The 20,796-nt window shown below is 40.9% G+C and overlaps 1 protein-coding gene across 4 annotated transcripts in view; it reads right to left on the bottom strand.

The window, feature by feature from the left end:
• The window catches only part of LOC131684994 (ubiquitin-conjugating enzyme E2-17 kDa), a 50,198-nt gene extending 29,821 nt beyond the window's left edge, over window positions 1-20,377 (bottom strand). The window contains exons 1-2 of one of the 4 annotated variants that reach the window (XM_058968323.1): window positions 20,245-20,377; window positions 18,987-19,258 (exon numbers count right to left, since the gene is read on the bottom strand). In XM_058968323.1, coding sequence (XP_058824306.1) covers window positions 18,987-19,010 — 24 coding nt within the window. In that variant the 5' untranslated portion in view covers window positions 19,011-19,258; window positions 20,245-20,377. Of the gene's footprint in view, window positions 1-6,464; window positions 6,477-18,986; window positions 19,259-19,474; window positions 19,625-20,188 lie in introns of those variants that run through there. The other 3 variants (XM_058968314.1, XM_058968332.1, XM_058968340.1) reach the window with 3 other exon arrangements.
• Between the last annotated feature and the right edge of the window lie 419 nt (window positions 20,378-20,796).

The raw sequence follows: 20,796 nt of genomic DNA, 5'->3' as shown, positions 1-20,796 counted from the left end.
TTACATCTATTTATCTTGAATACACAACTTATTTATTACTCACGGGTCCGCGGTTTTACTTCCCTGTCGGCAACATTCCCGTCGATCTTCTGTAAGCACCAAGCCAACTCCCTGATGGTGACTGTCGAATCTTCTGTGACTCTTCCATACAACGGCCTGCGCAATCAAACTAACACGGATTCCGCTCACCGCTCCACCCAGGAACCGTGTCGTGACACCTTTGTTGAATCCGTTTGCTCTCGGTGGGCGAATGCTGCCTCCGATGGAATCGAAATGATCTTTGCAATATACCGTGTCCGTGCAAAGTCGTCGTGGCAATTCGATGCTGCTGAATCGACCCTTGATGCAAAATTACAGTCTTGAGCAGGATCGCATTGAAACACCAAACACTCGGTACGGCAACAAAGATCTCGCTATCGTCGTCCAAGATGGATGCTCCAAATCGGAAATCCAATGGAAAATTCCCAAGTGAAGATTCCAAAAGGTGAATTCCGAGATAAAGGTCCAGATAAAAAGATCCAAATGAAGATCCCTTTCCGGGGTCTATCGAAATCTTCTTCGTTGTTGCACTAGACCGAATGCAAGAATATGTTCGTGAGAAGAGGCCAGTGCAATTAGCGAGAAACTTTTCCGAACCGTACTTACTCGTCTTTGAAAAGTCAACGGCTCTTTTGGATGCCGATCTGACTGCCTCGTGTAATCGTTCGTTCACGATGAGCACTGCTGCGATCGACAATCGGATGAAGAGAGCTTACTTTTGTCGTCGCCACTAACTAACGGCGTCGGGAATCAGCAGGCGATCTGATTTGTAACCTCGTTCCTCTTCTGGATTACGTCTGTTAGCCGGATCTTTTTCTCGAAGCTGCTCTCGGTGACAGAGCGCAATTCCCTTCGTGATGCTTTGCGCTCGCGACGCGGCACGTTTTCACTCGACGAACAGTACTTGTTTATTTTTGGACTCACTAGCCTTTCTCCGACGACGTCATCAAATTTGCCAATTGATTGTGCCGACGGACAAATTTATCCGGCTCGAAAAACCGATTTTGTGGTGCTATATCACCGGTAACCTGTCGAACTATTTCGCCACGAGCAAAGTGCTTGCTACCGCGATGGACGATCAACTTCAACTGTCTGTGTCTTTGTGTTTGTGCGATACCGTGATTTTGCTTCTGCTGCTGATGACATCCGGTGGAAGTTATCCAAGATGCAGTAATATTAGGTGTCCACATATGCAGCAACTGATGCGTTCGACGAGGGAATGGTGATTTGCCGTACAGTGTTGCCAAAATGTTCTTAATGTATAATATTGATGATTCTGTTTGGCGCATCATTGACTTAATGTTAACAATAATGCATAAACACTACAAACTCTAAAAATTCAATTTCCATTCAGCCCTTCAGATCATATCCAGCACTAAAGCAAATTGGGAAAGTCCGTATGTTTCTGGAATTTGAAACCCATTCTATTACATTACGCGACAAAAAAGTCGGAAAAGTTCACGTGGACATCTTGGTTAGCAGGGTAAAGGCTCAGCAATTGTCCACGCTAGTCCATGTAGGGAAGAAGGCTGTCTAAGATTATCTCTCTACAAGCTTCTGACAAGAGGAATAACCAACTGTCAAAAATTAATTTGTACGGAATTCCTCCTCCGTCGGACCAGACAAATTTAGCAAAATCCAATAAAGTGGCGACTGTCTGCCAAGTAAACATCGATTCTTGTTAGAACAAAATTTTGTACATGTGTGTCTCAGAGTGTGATGTCGAGTCCTCTAGTATGCCTAATCCATACTGAATAAAATTCATCTTTTTCGTCTCCTAGGTCTGAAGCGGATCAATCGATTATTAATAATAGTAACGAAACACACAGCACCAACTTGTTCCATCTCAACAAAAATATAAGTTGTACCTGTCCCATTAAGAGGTCAATTGTTGATAGCAAGAATCATTAGGCATCATTCTCTACTCAGTCCAAACAATGCGTATTTTCTCTGCATTTTAAACTCTCCAGGTATCAGTTTCTAGCTTGTCCAAAACAAATTAATAGCTTGTGCAGTAGCTTTTCAATTTAGCATCAATCGAGAGAAGCTTGCCTGTATACCCCGTTGGTTGCTGCTACGATATTGATCAAGCCGAGCTGATATTACATAGACAATCTATAGATGAGAATGCCTGGGAACAACAAATCATCCTTCCATGTACAACTCCTCGTAATCGAAAGTTGTTTATTATTTATTATCGGGCCCGAACGTAGCTCAGCAGGAAAGGAAAGCAATGTTAGCCAGACATTTATTTTTACTAGAGACCGAATATTCTACAACGCACTTTACATATGTCACGGGAGTAGGGTGCCTGGTCACCAGGAGACTCATAAGGTAGTTAAAAACTACAAGGGGCAGTCATATGGGGTTGCACGAGCTGTAGACGTAGGACTATACTACTTAATGCAAAATATTTATTTTCTTAGTACATTTATAGTAATAATAAATCAAATATATTTCTTACGTATGGTTTAATCACAACCAATCAACATCGAGTATTTCATATTTAACCAAACCTTCTTGGTTATCAGGTCATTTCATTTGTAGTAGGTGATCGAATCCGATTGAACTTATTTAAGAGGATCTGAAGAAGACAGAAACTGTGACCGAACTAATATCTGGAACTAAATCTTTATAGCATAAGATTAGCTTGTAAAAACTTTTCGATTTTGTGTGGTAAAAAACCCGGATCAGCGAAGAAAAATCAAATTTTAGACAATATAATCACATTTCATGTATAGACCAGAATGCTTGGTCTAGTTATATTTTGCCATTATTGTAACTTTCCTAAAGCGAATGCAGTGGTCTTAATCATATATCGAAACTATAAATATACAAGAATCGAAAACAATTTTACATATGGACAAGATGCGTTTTTGCAACGGTTTTTCTAGTGGTAGTGTATTCATTCATAAATAGTGCTGTCTTTTTTACTTGATTAACGCAAATAATCGATTAATTTCTAAAATAAAATAATTAACGGATAATCGATTATTTGCAAAAATCAGACATCACTATTCATAAATAGGCTTTGTAGTATGTACCTATTAGTAGAATCAAAATACTATAGGCTGAGTGGAAATGAATCACGTGATGGGGAAATGAATCAATGAATTGATCGAACGTAAATAATAAACTTTCGTTGTGCAATTTAGTAACAAATTAGATCTACCTACCTACACATTCGCCTCTAACATTAAACCCAAGCGCACAAAGCAAAATGAATGAACGCTGATGATGATGGGTAGAGCGAAAGAGACAACGAATACCACGACACTATGTTAACCGTGTTTGCAAATGGAGCTCGTATGTACAAACTATTTTGTGTTCGAATAATTATACATAAAAGTGTGCTGGAAACGAGCACAGCACAAATAAAGCATAGTATTTGAACGAAAAAGCTCAAGCGCGCGTTGAACAACACTGGGTAGCGTACCTCCACAGCCTGTGTAACGAACTTCAAACTCTGCTACTCTGGCTGTGAAAGCACACAGCGGAGTGATCTGCTTCGCCTGCCGCTCAACAGGCAACTAAGCGTCTTCGACGAAATCCGTCCGCTTAAATAGTCGATGATGACGTCATTCGTAGAAGCGTAGCGCGCTAGATACACAAATCTGTCATGCTGGACTAGGGAAGCGCTATCTTCTGTGTGTAAATGCGCGATATTTTGATTAGGTTGTTCAATATTTAAATTTTTAATGCCATGATATCAAAAATCTTTGAGTTTATCTATTGGAATCTATTCTTAAAAGTATTTCGGGGCGATATGCACAAAAATGAAAATTTATCGTGAGGTGGCAGAATTATATACGTTTAAAAATGGACCACTTCTCGTTACATACCATTTTTGTAGAATTTGCAACGTGCACCCCTATATCGAAAACAAAGACGTAGTCCTACGTCAAAATTCTGCATCTCCTCGGTTGTGCCATTACCATTGTCCATCCAGCTTTTATTCACACATTGTAAACAAAAACTGTCCACGGCTCAGTCAAGCTGGCCCTTGAGCTGTATCAAAGCACCGAATGTAAAAGAAACAGTACACGCCAAGACTAACCACAAGAAGTCACCTTTTGTTATTTACGTGACTTTAAAAGAATCACAATCATACGATTCACAACCTCTACAGCAATAAAAAAAACCTATGTTACCTATAGTAATTGAATATCGTACAATTTTCAAATGTTGGTGAAAGATATAAACCAATAATCATTAGCGTGGTTACTACGTTTGACGTTTTCGTCTTTTTTGACGCCACCGTTTTCAAGGGAAAATAGTTTTGAAACCTTACATGCACTAGAAAAAAATTAGGCATGAAAGGGTTAATTGATTCACGTATAATTCGCTGAACAAAAATTAAAAAGTATTTTTCGACTGTATTGGGTAATGTTTATTTTTTAGCAACGAAATTACCCGAATAGTTGCTGCCCAAAAAGAGTTCCAGCATAATGTTAAGACACCACACATTTTCATGCAGGTTCATTTCCAAAAATAACATTGCTGATGAATCGCCGCATGGAAAATAAGCGATAAGGAACGGCGGGCGAAGTGAGTCGACCATTGCCAACTAGCAATAAAATATGTAAATAAACTAAACATGCTGCAAAATCCTAGTCCTTAAAAACATCGCCATCGGCTTAGCCGCTTTTGCGCGCCAGACGAAATCCACTGACTCAATCAAAATGTCCCTCGATCGATTTGATACTGCGCGTATGGAAAATACAAAAGAGATTATAACTACTAGAGGTCGCATGTCGCTGTTAACACTAATAATGTATCATCTCGCTCTTACATATGCTAGGCCCATTAGTTTGACACATATTACCCTGGGTAAACACATGTGAAAGTAATGGGATACAATATGCTAGAGCGAGATTTCATGTTTGAGTCCGTGAATACACGGAGGAGACAGTAGCGCTTTGCTCCCTCTAGTAGTTATAAGCTCTTTTGGCAATACTGAACCGATATTTATTATAGCAGGTACGTATAGGAAGCTAACGCATCAAATGCTTTTTAAACACTTCAACAGATAAAATTCCTATATTATTGTATTTTAGACATCCCGACGACATTTTTAATTTTTTACTACTCATGTGTTTGCTTTTTTCTAGGCATTTGACAGACACATTATCTAATCTAATGATGAGTCGTTTTCTGAGGAAATAAATAATACATTGGTGGCCGTTCTATGGAACCCAGGGGTGCTTCGTTTGCCCGACATTTACATTATTCATTGCATAGAATATAGAAATGATGTTTGGTTGATTCGTCTTGCAGATGATTGAATGAACACTCACACAGCAAAGCATATTGAATAGTGTTCTTTACTAACAAAGTTCACTAACAACTCACTAGTACTGTTTACATGTACCTACTTAGAAAATTTATGTTTATGAATCAGTTCCCCCGTCACGGTAAATTATAGAATACGAGTCGTGTCGTATGAGACCTTAACAACCAGTAAACTTAATTTATCTGAGGTTAAGAAAAGTCTTAATAGTTAGCATAATTGGTAAAAAAGCAAACAAACTTTATCAAAAAATTCGAGTTTGATGTATTCCCCTCAATCTGCTCAAATTTTCACAAAAAAAGCTTGCGTTATTGCTATTTTGAAGAGTTTTAATCAATATTTAATTTAGGTATGCTAGGCGGCGAGATTGCATTTGTTTACTTGTAGAATTCCTACTAGTCGATGATGACCATTTCCTGTACATAGAATAATATTAACATAAACGAGACAGACAAAATTGACGACTAAACTGTATACAGAATAAAAAAAATTATCTGCACTGCCGTTCAACGCACGGCGTTATGTCGCATTTGCTCTTTTCATGGGACAATCCTAGAACGGACGTACTGCATTTATATAAATGAATTTATTTCGATGTTAATTTTATGGACTCGAAAGCTAATTGTTGGCGGCAATGTATACGTTCTACTATTTTTCTGTCGTAGTGTTTCGGGCAGCAAAGCGCAGCAGTCACCTATAAACAACCGTATTTTCGCCTCCCGCTTGGTGAATGTTTCCAATCTAGCTGAATAGTATATAAGGAGCTTACCAATTGTATTCCTTACTTGTGCAATGCCGATGCAACAGAAGACGGGCCAAATAGTCCGCTGCTGTCCACCACTTCAGCTAGGTTGAAAACCTTCACATCCAGTCAGTGGGTCAAACATACGCTCAGTCAGTTAACTAATCACTAGCCTTACTATAAGGATTTATTCTTATTTTCGTGTGTCCAAAGTTGTCCACAAAAATGAATTTAGATAAAAAAAAATTGATCAAAGAATCATGTCAAAGTGTCCATGTTCGGTTTACTGTTTTTTGATTGTCCTCTTCTTTCTTCGTTCATTTGAATGGTGTGTTATTTGTCGATTCGAAAATCTTAGTCGGTTTGTTTAAACGACACTAGATAATTCCTTACGGAGAGTAGAATCTGGAAGAAATAATGAGAAACGATAATTTAAACTGGTAATATGTTTCATTAATAGCGTTCAGTCAGTCCTCCCTATTTCGTAGCATAAACATTCACCGATATAGGGAGGGGGACGCGATACAGAAAGAAAACAAGCTGTAATGAAGGTGATGCGATGTTGCTTAACAGTTTTTGCAGAAACCTCCAAATGATTAAAAACAAAACACACAGGCCAAAGATAACATAAGTTGTGCAGTTGTACAACTGGAACGAAGGAAAAAAAACTGTAAAACTGTTGGAATGAGGTGTGCGCAGCTACATATATAGTTTACCACAAACAAGACGGTCTGAAAGGTTTATTATAAAACTTTTTTAAAAAAAGAACATTCTTGATTTGATGATCCTATTGTTATAAGTCTTCGGACTTAACGTTTCCATTGACATAATGGGGACTACAATACACATGTGCATATCTTGTATTAAACCCGTTCGTGTACGTTTTGAACCATATTTGAATAATTATCCGACAATGGGAATCTAAAAATTCTTCATAATCGCAGAATGTTCCTAGAAAGGTCGAGTAAAGAGCCTATGTTGGCCCTATTAGGGAGTGTGCCACACTTTTTCATTAATTAGGCTCACAATCTATGGATCGAAGCGTTAGCTTCCGCCTGAACTGATAAATTCCTAGCATAATATCAATCGAATATTTAATGCTAACAGCCTTTATCAATGTCAGATGTGTTTAACCTTTTTCATATTTTAAAGCAGTTCCAATTATTAGCATTGTGATAATTAAACGCAAAGCTGATCAGAATCACGGTCGACCATGAGTAATCAATAAATCTGACTTTGACAAGTTGAAACCAGATTAATCGTAGTTTTGTTGGCAGGAGAATAGTTGGGGTAATTTGAAAACAAAATAGTAAAGAGCACGGATACTGTAAAATACTACTACTATTGACAATGCGTTGAGAAGCATTCCAGGGAAAGAAATTAAGCTTAAATATCGTAGTTAAGTAGTTTCCATCTGTTGGACTTTTTGGAAGGTTATTGCAGTACATATTTATACATATCGGCTGAGTAGAGATTTTCTCGAAAGAAGGTTGAATTGACACAAATATCGCTGAGTTGTTATCGCATTGCCTTAAGCTTTTTGAAGATGGAACACAAATTGATATTGTCTATACTAACCACAAGGCTGACTGGGTAGATAATCAACTGCTACTAACAAAGATCAACGACTATGTTATTCCTAACATTTCACTGGTAGGCTAGAAACCTTCATAATCTACAGACTATTCAATGCCAAGCTTGTATCATACTGATACAGTCTTACCAAAGGTTCACAAGAAAGCATCCTGTTTCCAATATACCTTAACAATGCATGTTTATTTGTTGTATCTACACCAACAGACCAGTTGAACCCAATGGGGGTAGCTTAAACTAGTTTAAGGATTTAAGGATAGACAATATTTTAGCCTTTATCGAATTCCTAGTGGAAATCGAATACCGTCACTAAACTGTTAAAAATAAGCTAAAGTCCGGTAACAGCGCTCTGACGACCGTAGTTGGTTCTCCTTAACGATAATCACAGGAGCGCGTAGCGCTCAAATGCGGGCTTGAAGATCCAGGCGTCCGGATTGTGGAGCAATCTACCCTGGCGCACAATAAGTTCGAGACGAACAGGACTCGAGAGCAATTTTTCCGGATGCCTAGAATATCGAGCTGTATTAACTGACAACGGGTTTTCGTAGCTCGGAAACTGAAACCTGTTTCGTTAACCGGCGTTGGATATCCTCAAAGCCGTTCTGGTAGTACGGGTTCCATACAATAGAACAATATTCTAGCGTGGAGCGAACCCATTCGATATAGACCGATTTTAACCAGTATTATACTGGTTAAAATCGGTCTATATCGAATGGGTTCGCTCCCTTAAATTTTCGCTATTCGCAAGATGAACACAAGCTGTATTCCACGCTTCATGAAGTATGTGGTGTGAACGTTAGTGCCGAAACCATGATGAGTCCGAGATCCTTTACGTGAGTATCTAGAAATGCTCGAGTCGAACAAATGGTAGTTCAACTGAATCGGACGGCGTTTCCGCGTGAGCGAACTCGAATCTCAAACGATTCTGTTTAAATCACACCACGTACGAAAGCTGTCCAGGTCACCCTGAAAAATTTCGGCTAAAGAAAGGCGGCGCCCTTGTAATTTGATATTGAAGTCATTAAAATAGAAGAAAAACATTACTAAGCCGAGGTGGCTTCCTTGTGTGAACGAAAACAGGTTAGTGGTTGTCGATCGTTTACGCATAAAACCGTGTTGGTCGTCTGCAATGTAGTGCTTGCAAGGAAAGAAAATAGGATCTAAAACAAGCAACTCTAATACTTTCGATACGGCACTCCCCGATGGTTATCGATTTGTTTTCCCTTTTTGTGAGCTGGAAACTCGTGGGCCATTGTCCAGATGAAAGGAAATATGCCAGTAGCGAGAGATAGCTTGAAAATTCGTCGAAAGTGGTTCAAGACGTCCGCAAATGCTCTTTTAGACGAAAATCGAGGAAACGCCACGTAGGTTCGAGAAACTAGATAGTTTCGGCTTGGAGTTTGCTGGAAAAATGGCAGAATTATCGAAACAAGTTCGGTTTATGGATATGTTCTACAGTAGGGGTGAGATTGGTGACACTTGTTGTGATGTACAAAGGTGGTTTAAAAATGAAAAAAAGCGCGAACTCAGGCACATTTACATTAATTTTCCATCGTAATCTTTTTGGCAAAGTTTGTTTGTTTAAAGACCTTTTATTCCACCCAATTTTCTAAAAACATCCATAAAAATTGAGAAACGGCGTCTTTCACATCTTCATTTGATAAACATTTATCTCCACTGGAGTGAGATTTAAATTTGGTGAACAGAAACATTTCACACTGTGCCAGAACAGGTGAATATGGTGGGTCGTCGATGATTTTATGCCGCAGTTCAATTTGGCCGTTGATATTACACAATGTCAGAGTTGAACAGTATTTTCATCTTCATCAAACTAGAACAGAATCTTAATGGATCTTCGCGTTTCTCCCCCTCTTCTCTCCTCCAGATACTCGACCATGACGATTGCTTCGCTATCCGTTGCATATTACGTCTACGGCGCATCTCCGTTACTACCTCTCTTCATAATTGTTCCTGTCCTGAGGACGGAGATGGCAGCGGGGGCTTCCAGCCTGCTATCCCAGGCGAGTATAATCACAGTTTTGAACCTGCTGCTCCTGATTATTTCTCGCATTCCAGTCGTGCTGCTTCTAACAACCTCCGCATATATTATCAGAATATGCGCGGATTAAAGAGCAAGATCGACCCATTCTTCTTGGCTGTTTCGGAGGCTGAGTACGACATAATTGTTCTAACGGAAAGGTGGCTGAATGAGCTAATCTATGCTGCACAACTTTTAGGACATCAGTACGCCGTATTCAGAACAGGTGGCAGTATCACCGAAATTAAACTCCTACATTGATCCCGCAACCATCTCTAATACCCTTGAACAGCTGAGGGTTATTGTTGATTTACCGCAAAATACACTCAGCATCGGCGTTATATACCTGCCACCAGACCGAAGATTCGACGCGGTGAGTATTAATGATCACTTAGAATCGTTAGATTCAGTGTCTTCTCAATTTGGTATCCATACCCCCGCTATTCTATTTGGCGACTATAACCAGTCAAACCTGCAATGGCGTTTTCCTGAGAGAGAGACTTACCGTTCATTGACCTACTGCTCTCGCATATGCCCGCCGGCAGCTGCGCTCTTATCGACGGGTTCAACGTACAGGCATTCAGCCAGATTAACACCTTATTGAATCGGAACGATTCTTGCAAATGATACTGCCTTACCAGTCACTACCGTGTCCTCGCCCATCGAACCTTCTATTGATCTCGATGCTGATCACCCTGCTCTTTCTGTTACCTTTAGTATGCGCACTCGAATCGTCTATGAAGAGCCTATTGCTACGAATTCTTTGGACTTTCGCCGAGCCAATTACGCCGCATTGAATGCTATGTTATCTATCATCAATTGGCACTTCATTAAATCGTACACCTGCATTGATGAGACAGTAGAGTATTTCAGCGCCATTGTGGAGAATGCTGTCTTACGTGTTGTTCCAGGTAACAGCCCCCGCAAAAACCTCCCTCGCTGCCCTTCGAAAATATTGCAGTTCTCGTTCGCCATATTCCAAGCAACAGTTGAACATCACAAGCAACCGATATCGTCACTACAGCCACTATCTCTACAATCGACATGTGAAGCGCACAGAAGATAATCTTCGTCATAACCCCAAGCTTTTTCGGTCGTTTGTCAACTCAAAGCGAAAGGAAACTGGCCTGCCACGCTTTATGTTTTTGGAAAATGCGACAGCCTGCAACGAAAGCGAGAAGTGCAATTTGTTCGCAGAACATTTTAAGCAGGTATTCCACGATAGTTCCGCCAGTTCGATGCCGATAGAAGAAGCTACGCGTGAAATGCCACGTGACATGTTCGACTACAGTATTCCGCATATAACTGAAAGCATAGTAGCGACTGCCTTGCAAAAATTGAAGTTATCCTATGCGGCTGGTCCTGATGATATACCGTCATCCGTGCCAAAGCGATATGCAGTCGCTCTCTGTAATCCGTTGGCTAGGCTGTTTAATCTCTGGGTTCAGCAATGTGAGTTCTCCGCACGCTGGAAATTCTACCATCTATTTCCAGTTCTATAAAAAGGTGACAAACGAAATGTCTCTAATTATCATGGAGTTACTTCTTTGTGTGCCTGCTCAAAGTTATTCGAAATAATCGCTAATGGCACTCTGTTCGCTAGCTGTAAAAGTTATATTGACAGCGAATAACATGTCCTTTACCCAAAGCGCTCGATAGCCACCAACCTTATGCAGTTTATCTCCAACTGTTTACGGACCATGGATGCTGTGTGGCAAATAGGTACGGCGTATATGGATCTCAAAGCAGCATTCGATCGAGTGAATCATTAAAATTCATCTTTAAAATTGCTAGAGAGTTTTGTGATCCGTTTTGTTTAAAACCATTGTACTGCTCGCTTGCCCTTACCATGCAAACTGGATCGCCAGGATTGAAGGCGTTCAACGGAAATTCGTAAAGTACGCTTTGCGGTTTCTGCCGTGGCGAGGCCGAATTAATTTGCCGCCATACGATGAACGCTGTCGTCTGTTAAACATTGAACCGCTGGGGGTAACACGGATCACCTCACAGGGATTATTCGCTGCAAAGCTACTCACAGGCGGTATTGACAGCTCTGCTCTGCTTACTCAGCTGAGTTTGTACGCTCCTGAGAGACAACTTCGTCGTCGTAACGTAAGTCACGAAATACACAGTACGGACAGCACGGCCCGCTTCGATTCGTTCGCTCGCGATTCAACGAATTCGCTGATTTCTTCGATTTTAATGTGTCGACCAATGTGTTTCGTCAACGAGTATTTGAACATTTGTGTTGTTCGTGATGTTTAAGTTTTTAAATAGCTTTAATTTTTAGTTTTAAGTTTTCATTAAAACAATCTATGTCAGATGAAATTATACCAAAACAAATTATTATGGTTATCTTTGGAGCAGGATCTCCCTTCTTAATCCACTGCAGTGACTGTCGTTTCGTTTTTGGTGTATAGTAATGGATCCACTTTTCAACATCAGTTACAAATCGCCTCAGAAATGATTAAGGTTAAGGTTCAGACCTAGAAGTAGAATTCGTTATACCTGATACATGGAGAAATTTCTTCTCTTCCATCCTATTTGACTATAAAACTCAAAACTCACGGAACTACTATTAAACAAACTACGTTATGCACCCATGTGGGGAAAAGTCCTGCGTGAAAAAACTGTAATCAGACAGCTCACCATGGACAACTTGTGCAGAAGATGCAGAAGTGCATCTTATTCCATCTACGACAAACCAACACAAAAAAGGTATCTCAGACCATAATGACAAACGTAAAGGTAACATCCAGAAACCCAAAATCAACTGAAAGCAACATAAGCCAGGAAGTTAACCCTCTGCTGTTCAGCCCAGCCTTTTGGCGGGTTACAGGAAAGTGGCTATAGAATATTCCAATTGTATGTCGTCCCCACTATGAAAACCTATTCATAACATTCCTATTAATCATACAACTACATTGTTTGCATTTTGAAATCGCTATATTGAATACATTCAACGTTGAAAGTTGAAAATTTGGGGAAACGAGAAAAATAATATTTTGTGTATGGCAGTGGAACTTAGTTAAAACATGTTTATACTTACTTTTTAAAATTTTTGGAGAAAATATTTTTTTTAAGTTGCTAGCTTGTAGTACTCCTCTGTAGCTGTGAACTTATATTGTGGTCGATCCGAAAATAAAAGTTGCTGGCATTAAAATTTTGACTCGTAAAATAGCCATGTTGGACATTTTGAGGGTTAAATAAAAAATCCGTAGCTTTCGTGAGCTGGTAATATATTTTTCGACTTTCTCATTACAAAAGCAATCTATAATAGCTTTTTAAGCAAAACAAAAATTTGGGCATCAGAGGATAAATACAGTGAAGACCCCGTTTTTATCAGCCCCTATTTCAGGCTGATAAAAACGAAACATAGTACTATCCTATTGTTACTAAATAAAACATTGTTAATGCCTAATGTGGCTACACCACATCGCTTTTTGCCATGCTGTCCGACTTCGCTGCCGCTCAGTTGGACTTAAACTAAGGATAGGGCCTATGTTTGAGTATACCGGGGGCAAACGAGTGGATTACAGGTTTGATTGCACCCTTCGATAGCAAGATCAAAACCACCTCGTCCGTGGGATTCTCAGCGGCTTTGCGCCGCTTCGAATCCTTGGACTCGACTATACGGCAAAGCCGCATCACACTACCTTCACCCTTAACGTCACTTTCTCATGAGCAATGTCATTGTTAGTAACTTATTTTCCCAGTTTAAACTACTTTAAAGCTTTCCCACCGATTTTTTTTTCATTGCTTGTTGTAAAATAGACCATTTAGAGCCATTTCCTAAAGAAATTAATCCTCCTTTCGAAAAAACCGCGATTCGGAACATTTACTAAAAATTCCTCTTAACGTTAAAAAAAATATTTCAACGTTGCAACCTCCAAGTTTTAAGATATTCAAAATTGGTGCCTCCAAACTAACACATTTGTGCCTATTAAGTAAACGAATTGAATTGAAAAAAATAAACTAAAAGAAAGTGTAGCTCAAAATTAAAAATTGAGCAGAATTTGTCATTAAGAATTTCGTTCCAATTTATACCTATCCAGCAGCGTACTAACGATGCTATCGAAGCCTGAGTTTTTAAAATCGTAGACGATAGAGCTTGCTGCAAAGTTTACTTCAAGGTTACCATCGAGCACAAGATGTGGTGGGAGATGATGATGCTGATCTAAAGGAGACGGAGCAGTGAAACAATAGCGAGCGTAATTCCGGGCACTTTCAAAGCGAAGGGTCCAATGTACATCCATTCTCGTTGATGACACATTTCATTGACAGCAATGCTTGCTCGGAACTCGCCTATCGGTTATTGTTGGTGTTGCGGGCTTTTGGACCACAGCGATCAGCGATAAGCACACCATCACCCAATAGCTTATGACTGTTGAGGGCGTTGCGATGACAGTGGTAAACATAACATGCTGAACAAAATACCTGGCGAGACAGAGTACGGTTGTCGAGCAAAATCTCAGTCAAGGCGATGACATCATAACAGAAGCCCGTATTCGTGGGATAGTAGCTGTCAGCTGATGAATTAAAGCCATCGACGTTCTGGTTGTAAACCTCAATGCTTTTGAAAGAAGAATCAGGTTCGGCTTGGAGTGGCGTCGACTGTAGTGACAGCCGAGAATAATGTTGTTACGAACAGGATAGGAACGGCAGCTGATCGCTGACTTGACTGTGGTGTAAAATTCGAGGCATTCCTTATCAGCTGCGCCCAGGGGGGTGTTACATCTGTCATTCGCTTTGGAGATATGCAGACTTTGACAGTAGTCAACATATGTGGGCTTCGCCGCTTCTAGGTCCATGTCGCCCGTGCAATAGCATTGGATTGTTTTGTTTGTAACAAAGGCAGATGTTGGTTAGGACAAAATGGCTGCCTAGCAGGAGCCTGGCTGTGCCACCGGTATACGACGATCGTTGGTATGTCGGAACAAAAGGAAAATCACTGAAAGCGGGAAATAAATTAGCGCTTGAAGTGTTCGATACAGATACACTCAGGTTTTTTAAGCGGTATTTTTTATGTGGTTTTCATCTACGCGGATTTTGAAATTTACGCGGTATCCGTTAACGAGGTTTCCATTAACGCGGATTCTTCAAATTAACACGGTCTTCATTTACGCGGATTTTGAAATTTACGCGCAAGACCGAACTGTACACAACACATATCGATCGGGAGCATAAAAGTTTACTTTCTGGAGTAGATCAGGACAATCGATGTTTCCAGTGATAACGTCGAATACTAAAAGCCTCTGTAGTAAAACCCATCGCTGTTCAAGAGTCTGCATATTCTACAGCTTGTATCGGTCGGAGTATGGAGTCAAACGTACTGGATCGAGCCATTGCAGATTTCTAAGAGCAAATCGCAAGAAACGTTTTTGCACTCGCTCGATTCGCTCACGTTGAGTTGCGTTGTGTGGCGCCCAAACTTGGACAGCGTATTCCAGGGTACTGCGCATCAGAGAGCAGTAAATCGTGCATACGGATCACTGAAATCTGAAGCGTTTCTTCGTAAAAAACCGAGAGTCGCAAGAGATTTTGCAGCTATTGTGGAAATATGGCCGCTGAATTTCAGTTTGTAGTCAAATAAAACGCCTAGGTCTTTAATTGACAACACTCTTTCTAGGTTGTACTAAAGCTAATCATTTTGCACTTCTTTGTGTTTGAATTCATTCCGTTGAGTTTACACCAATCTTCAACTAGGTCGATTTCAGCTTGAATAACAACATAGTCTAGAGATTTTATTTTTCGGAAAATCTTCAGGTCGTCGTCATATAACAGCTTTCCAGACTGGATTCGCTCGCAAAGGTCGTTTATGAAAAGTATGAATATAGGAGGCCCGAGATGACTGCCTTGTGGGACCCCAGTCGGTAATTCGAAAACTGTCGAGGTAAGGTTGGCAAATTTCACATAAGCTGATCTATTGTCTAGGTAGGACTTCATCCAATTAGTAAGCCAGATCGGAAAGCCAAGCCTTTCCAGTTTATTAACGGCAATATTATGCGGAACTTTATCGAAAGCTTTTGAAAAATCAAAGTATACCGCATCTACTTGGTACCGTTCACAGCAGGATACAAGACACTGGGATCATTAAGTTTGAATGAGTCGAGCGTTTCTTGAAAAAGCCATGCTGGAAATCAGAGATGATAGGTTTAGCGGCAGCATACATACAGAATAGACATTGGTCTGTAATTTTTCACGCGCTCTACGCTTCCTGTTTTGTGAATGGGGGTTATTGCTGCAGTTTTCCATGCGCGAGGAAAGCAGCATTCGACAAGAGATCGATTGAAGATAATGGACAGCGGAGCCGCAAGAGCATCGGCACATCCTTTGATTAGCTTCGGGGGTAAACGATCAGGGCCAGCGCTCTTAGCGGGATCAACGTTGCTCAGTGCAGTGTGTATATCGCGCTCGAGAGAGAGGTGAATAATGCAATATTATACGTAGGTAAAGTGTTCATATACGAATCCGAAGCAGTTGTCTCAGAGTTGCTGAAGACCTCGCGGAAGAAATCGGCAAAAAGATTTGCTGAATCAAGCGGCTGTCGAGCTGTGATGCCTTTGTACGTGACATTCATGGGCGCTTTGTCAGGCTGTCTCCGTTCTTCAACAAAGGTCCAGAATGACGAAGGATCACACTGGAGGTTATGCTGGACGCGGTTGATATATTCGTGGAAGGAATTTGCCAAGGTTGTCTCGTAACGATGCTCCGCTTGATGAAGTAGCGTTTTGTTGTAGTTCGATTTGTTGCGAAAATACCGCTTTTGTTTCTTACGGAGAGTATTACGAAGATGACGAAGCTCAGCTATCCACCATGAGTGCTTTTTGTGCAGCTTTCTAGGCGTTCGTTTTAGCGGGACCAATCAACGTAGAATATCAAAGATATTGTGATAAAAAACACTCACTCGCAGCGATCTCGCGCAATTGCCATGGTGACAATAAAATATAGATGACATTGCGGTCAGTCGGTGAACATTTTGGTGGCTCCATTGATTGCGTCCTTCGCTGTTTTTTCACAACGCAAAAACAAATAGAAAAGGGAACGTGTATCCACATGCTTCTCGTTCGACTATCGAACGACGAATGCGGTACAAAAATACATGTGGGATTTATATGACTTCCCAATATTCGATTAAGCGCTGGATTTTGACGGCTGTCTGAAATTGACTGGGAAATTTCAATTCTTGCTGTGTATTTTCCGAAATATTTTCAGTTTTCTCGATTGCACTCCACCAGCGAGTATACATTCTACACGAAAATCGACTTCCCTCGTCAGGTTCTTCGCCGAGCACAAATTTAACAGTGTTATATTTCAGTATTCGTGCTACATGCCTGGCCCACTCTAAATTAATGTGCTTTTTCCGGTTTCTGATGTCATGAACGCCGTACGAACTGCCTTCAACTACCATGCGATTTGTCTTGAACTAACATAGTCAGTCTGATTCTCACAACCTCCAATTATGTCGATGTGATCCGTGAAGCAAAGAGGCAGATTCACTATTGCTGAACAATATATTAGAGACAGCATCGCCTTGCTTCAATCTATCCAACATCACAAACAAGTCGGATGTCTCTTCGTCTATTTTGACGCTTGAATTTGACCCATCCAGCGTCATTCGAATCAATTTAAACAGTTTTGTCGGAAAGCGCTGATCAAGCATTATATGCCACAGTTCGCGTCATTTTACTGAACTGTACACCGCCTTGAAATCCGTAAACAAATGACAGAGCATTTCCAGGATTTATCACAGGGCAAACATCCGGTTCGTCGGTAATCCTCTTTCTCAAAACCCCGTTTCGATAATCGGTGATAAAACGGACGCAGTTCGTTAAATAGAACACAGAACAGTACCTTATAGATGATATTTAGAATTTCTATGTCACTCGAAATTGTAGCCCTTCTTGTTAATACGAGGACATCCCACAAATTCGAAGATCTACCTAGAACAACAGTCCGATTGTTTCATAAAGCCGCTTACTCCCAATTTCTAGAAGTTTTCAACCCTTGAATATCCCAGATAGACCCACAGCTTGTCTATCATCCTCAATGCTTATTGTATTGCTGACTTCTCTACTTGTGTATCCATTTAGTTACATTTCAAATTGTTTTTCACCTGACAGCCACTTCTATATTGTGTCAACAGAATCCCATCCCAGTCCTTGATCGTGACCGATTTCGCGATCCGTTCCTGTCGAAGTTTTCTTCTGCTTCCGCTAGTATCTCTTCGTCGTTCTCAGACACCTGACGTCCAACCAGTCATAACATCATTCAAAGTGTATTCATAAAAATTTAATCATAGTTTTACTCATAGATGAACGATTTCGACTGTTCAAAATTTTGAGAATCGAAGGATTCGCGAACTGACATAAATCAAGTTGCAAGAAACACATTCTCCTCAAAGCAAAAATCTTTGTTTAAAACTAGATTCAAATGGTACGACATAAATCAGACTGTGCACTGAGTCAGTTCCAGCTTCAATAAAAACAGAGTAAAAGTGGCTATAATTGTTATTCATCGTCCAACTCATGAGTAATCAAAGCAAACTGGGCGGAAATAAGACCCGGTACATTGTACATTGACCTGATGTACAGTGTAAACTAACAGATTTTCCTTCGCCGTAGAACTTCAAATTAGATTATAGATCGATAAAAATAACTAAACAAGGTAGATCAAATGATTAGGCCCGTATCTTGTTCCTCTCAAAAATTCTACCAGTAGACGGTGACACGGGATTGCCCACGGCTGTCCTACTTCACAATTTTCTCACGGGCACCAACATTCCAAGATTCTTATCGAACCAATACGGTCATTTCATTGACGAACGAAATAGTACTCTCAAAACAGCTTAGCCTGTTTCATATGTCGTGAAAATAGATTAAAATAAGACAATTTTCGTAAACCATTGCAAAGCACTGATGGCAGCTCTGATGAACACAAACACATCGTAAAATGAACACATACATAAACAGTCCTGCTGGTGGTATAATCGCGAAGCGAGAGCCCCGTTATTGAAGGTTTTCTTCTACGGTATCTACACAGAGCAGAGTATCGAAAATTGCACAATCTTCATTTCCGTAGCCCCTCGGCGATTTTTTGGAAATATCTAGATTCACTCCATTTTTAAGCCACGAAACCCTTCACTCACTGCTTGCTAATGAAAGCCTTGCAAAACCACCAGGACGTTGCAGGGCCGGAACCTGCATACTAATGGAAACACCCAACCTTAACCCCATTTACACGAGCAACGGGAGGTACGGGGTGCACTCGCTAGTTGGACTTACCTTGTTAATTCTTTTTAACGCCATCTGTACTGCGATGTGCTGTGGGCCCTTCTAGGCTCTAAGTTTTTCCGTGAAGAACGAAGTACACGGGTTCTTCCGCTTCCAACTACGAGAAATCGCAGCCCGCTGTTCCTTGCTCGATTGAAAAAGTCCGTCTGCTTCTTTGCTAACTTATTCTTCCCCTATTGACTTTTGCGTTACTCACGCACACACACGCACGCGAAACGCACGGAATTCACAAAGGGGAGTTGAAAAAAGAACCGAAAGAAAAACTGAAACGAAAAAACGAGTGTGGCCGTGTAGGGATTCGGTGCTAGGCTATTAACTGTCCGACAGAAAACAAGCGATTTTGTTCCAATCCCGTGCACGATCCGGGACCCTGTCCAATAGAGCAACTAGGCAAACTCGAATCAGCTAGTATAAGCCACACAAACGCGAACCGTTCTGCTTTTCCGGCGAAAAAATACTCCTTTGAAAACGGTACAAACCAGGCTGATGAAGTCGTATTACAAGATGGCTACGGTTTTTCCTCTTCCCTGTTTCAATCGTTTTGCTAGCACGGCTCGTTGATGACGATTCTGTTCCATCAAAATTTTCTGACTCGCCCAGTAGCTTGTCACACTGCTACTTTGATAGGAAAACGATAAAAAGAAAATGTCACCGACTGACAATCAACTCGCGAGTGAAGAGAAAATAAACATGAGTGACCACGGAAGTCAAGTTGGCGATCGTGCACAAGGAGACGAATCAGAAAATTCAATGGATCTCACTCTCCCGTAACTCTTTCTCGACAAAATCACATTCCCACGAACTTGCTAGCCCGTTGCCAGTTTTCGATTCGAGTTGGAAAAAATTTCCGCCGTAATGACAGTAGCATGTCTTAATTCTCGCAAGGCCACATTGAAAATTCTTTGGAAAGGTTCTATAATGAAATGGCTCCTAACCGAATCAGCATCGTTTCGTCTTCAATGAAATATCACGTTTGAAAGGGTACACGAACGACTAGAAATACCAGCAGCACTGATGACTAAAAAAATCTCAACACCAATCATCAACCATTTTGCCCGTTTCTTCGATTTCGGCACAATTTTCTCTTTTTTGCACTGAAGACTCTTATCGCCCCTGTTCAAGTGCCTCGACCAGCGAAATTAGCAACGAAGAGGAAAAACCGTAACGCGAGATAGCGTTTTCAGAGCCAATACCTTCACACTACAACTGTTTTCTTTCGTCCCGTCTTCATAACGAACTAAATTTTCACCTGAAAATCTGCCCGTATCGCACCGAAACGACAGACAGTAGTATCGCGAAAAATTTCCTTCACACAACACCTTCTGACCACGATTTATAGAATGAGTCCCCCTCTGCGCAAGAAAGTTTGCAGCACTCACTCTGGTTGGCATAGGTCGCGACCGGGAGCCGAAGCCAAATATCGCACGGTCAGCCCCAATGGTTGATATCGATCGTTTAGATGTCATGAACAGACATGCACCCCCAGTAAAGTTCAGGCGGAAAATGAGCCAGACTGCTGGTTGGTTCTAGTTCGTATTCCGGTTCCATTGACACGACCGATTCTAATTAGAATCGGTTGTGTCACTGGAGCTGGACTACGAACTAGAACCAGCCAGAATCCCGGGTCAGTTACGGCTTAACTTTAAACGGGTAACTTTGCTTTCAGGGTGACCAGAGAGAATATTTTACGTCGTTTTTGCTAGAACCCTCTAAGAACGGTTGGTTTCAATGAAGGACGTCCGTTGGACGACGTCCAAATAACCGTTCTACAAATGTTCATCGTTGGACCCGTGTTGAACGA

The sequence above is a fragment of the Topomyia yanbarensis genome, chromosome 1 (assembly GCF_030247195.1).
Source record: "Topomyia yanbarensis strain Yona2022 chromosome 1, ASM3024719v1, whole genome shotgun sequence".
NCBI lineage: Eukaryota > Metazoa > Arthropoda > Insecta > Diptera > Culicidae > Topomyia > Topomyia yanbarensis.
This window is presented reverse-complemented; position numbering and strand designations above follow the sequence as displayed.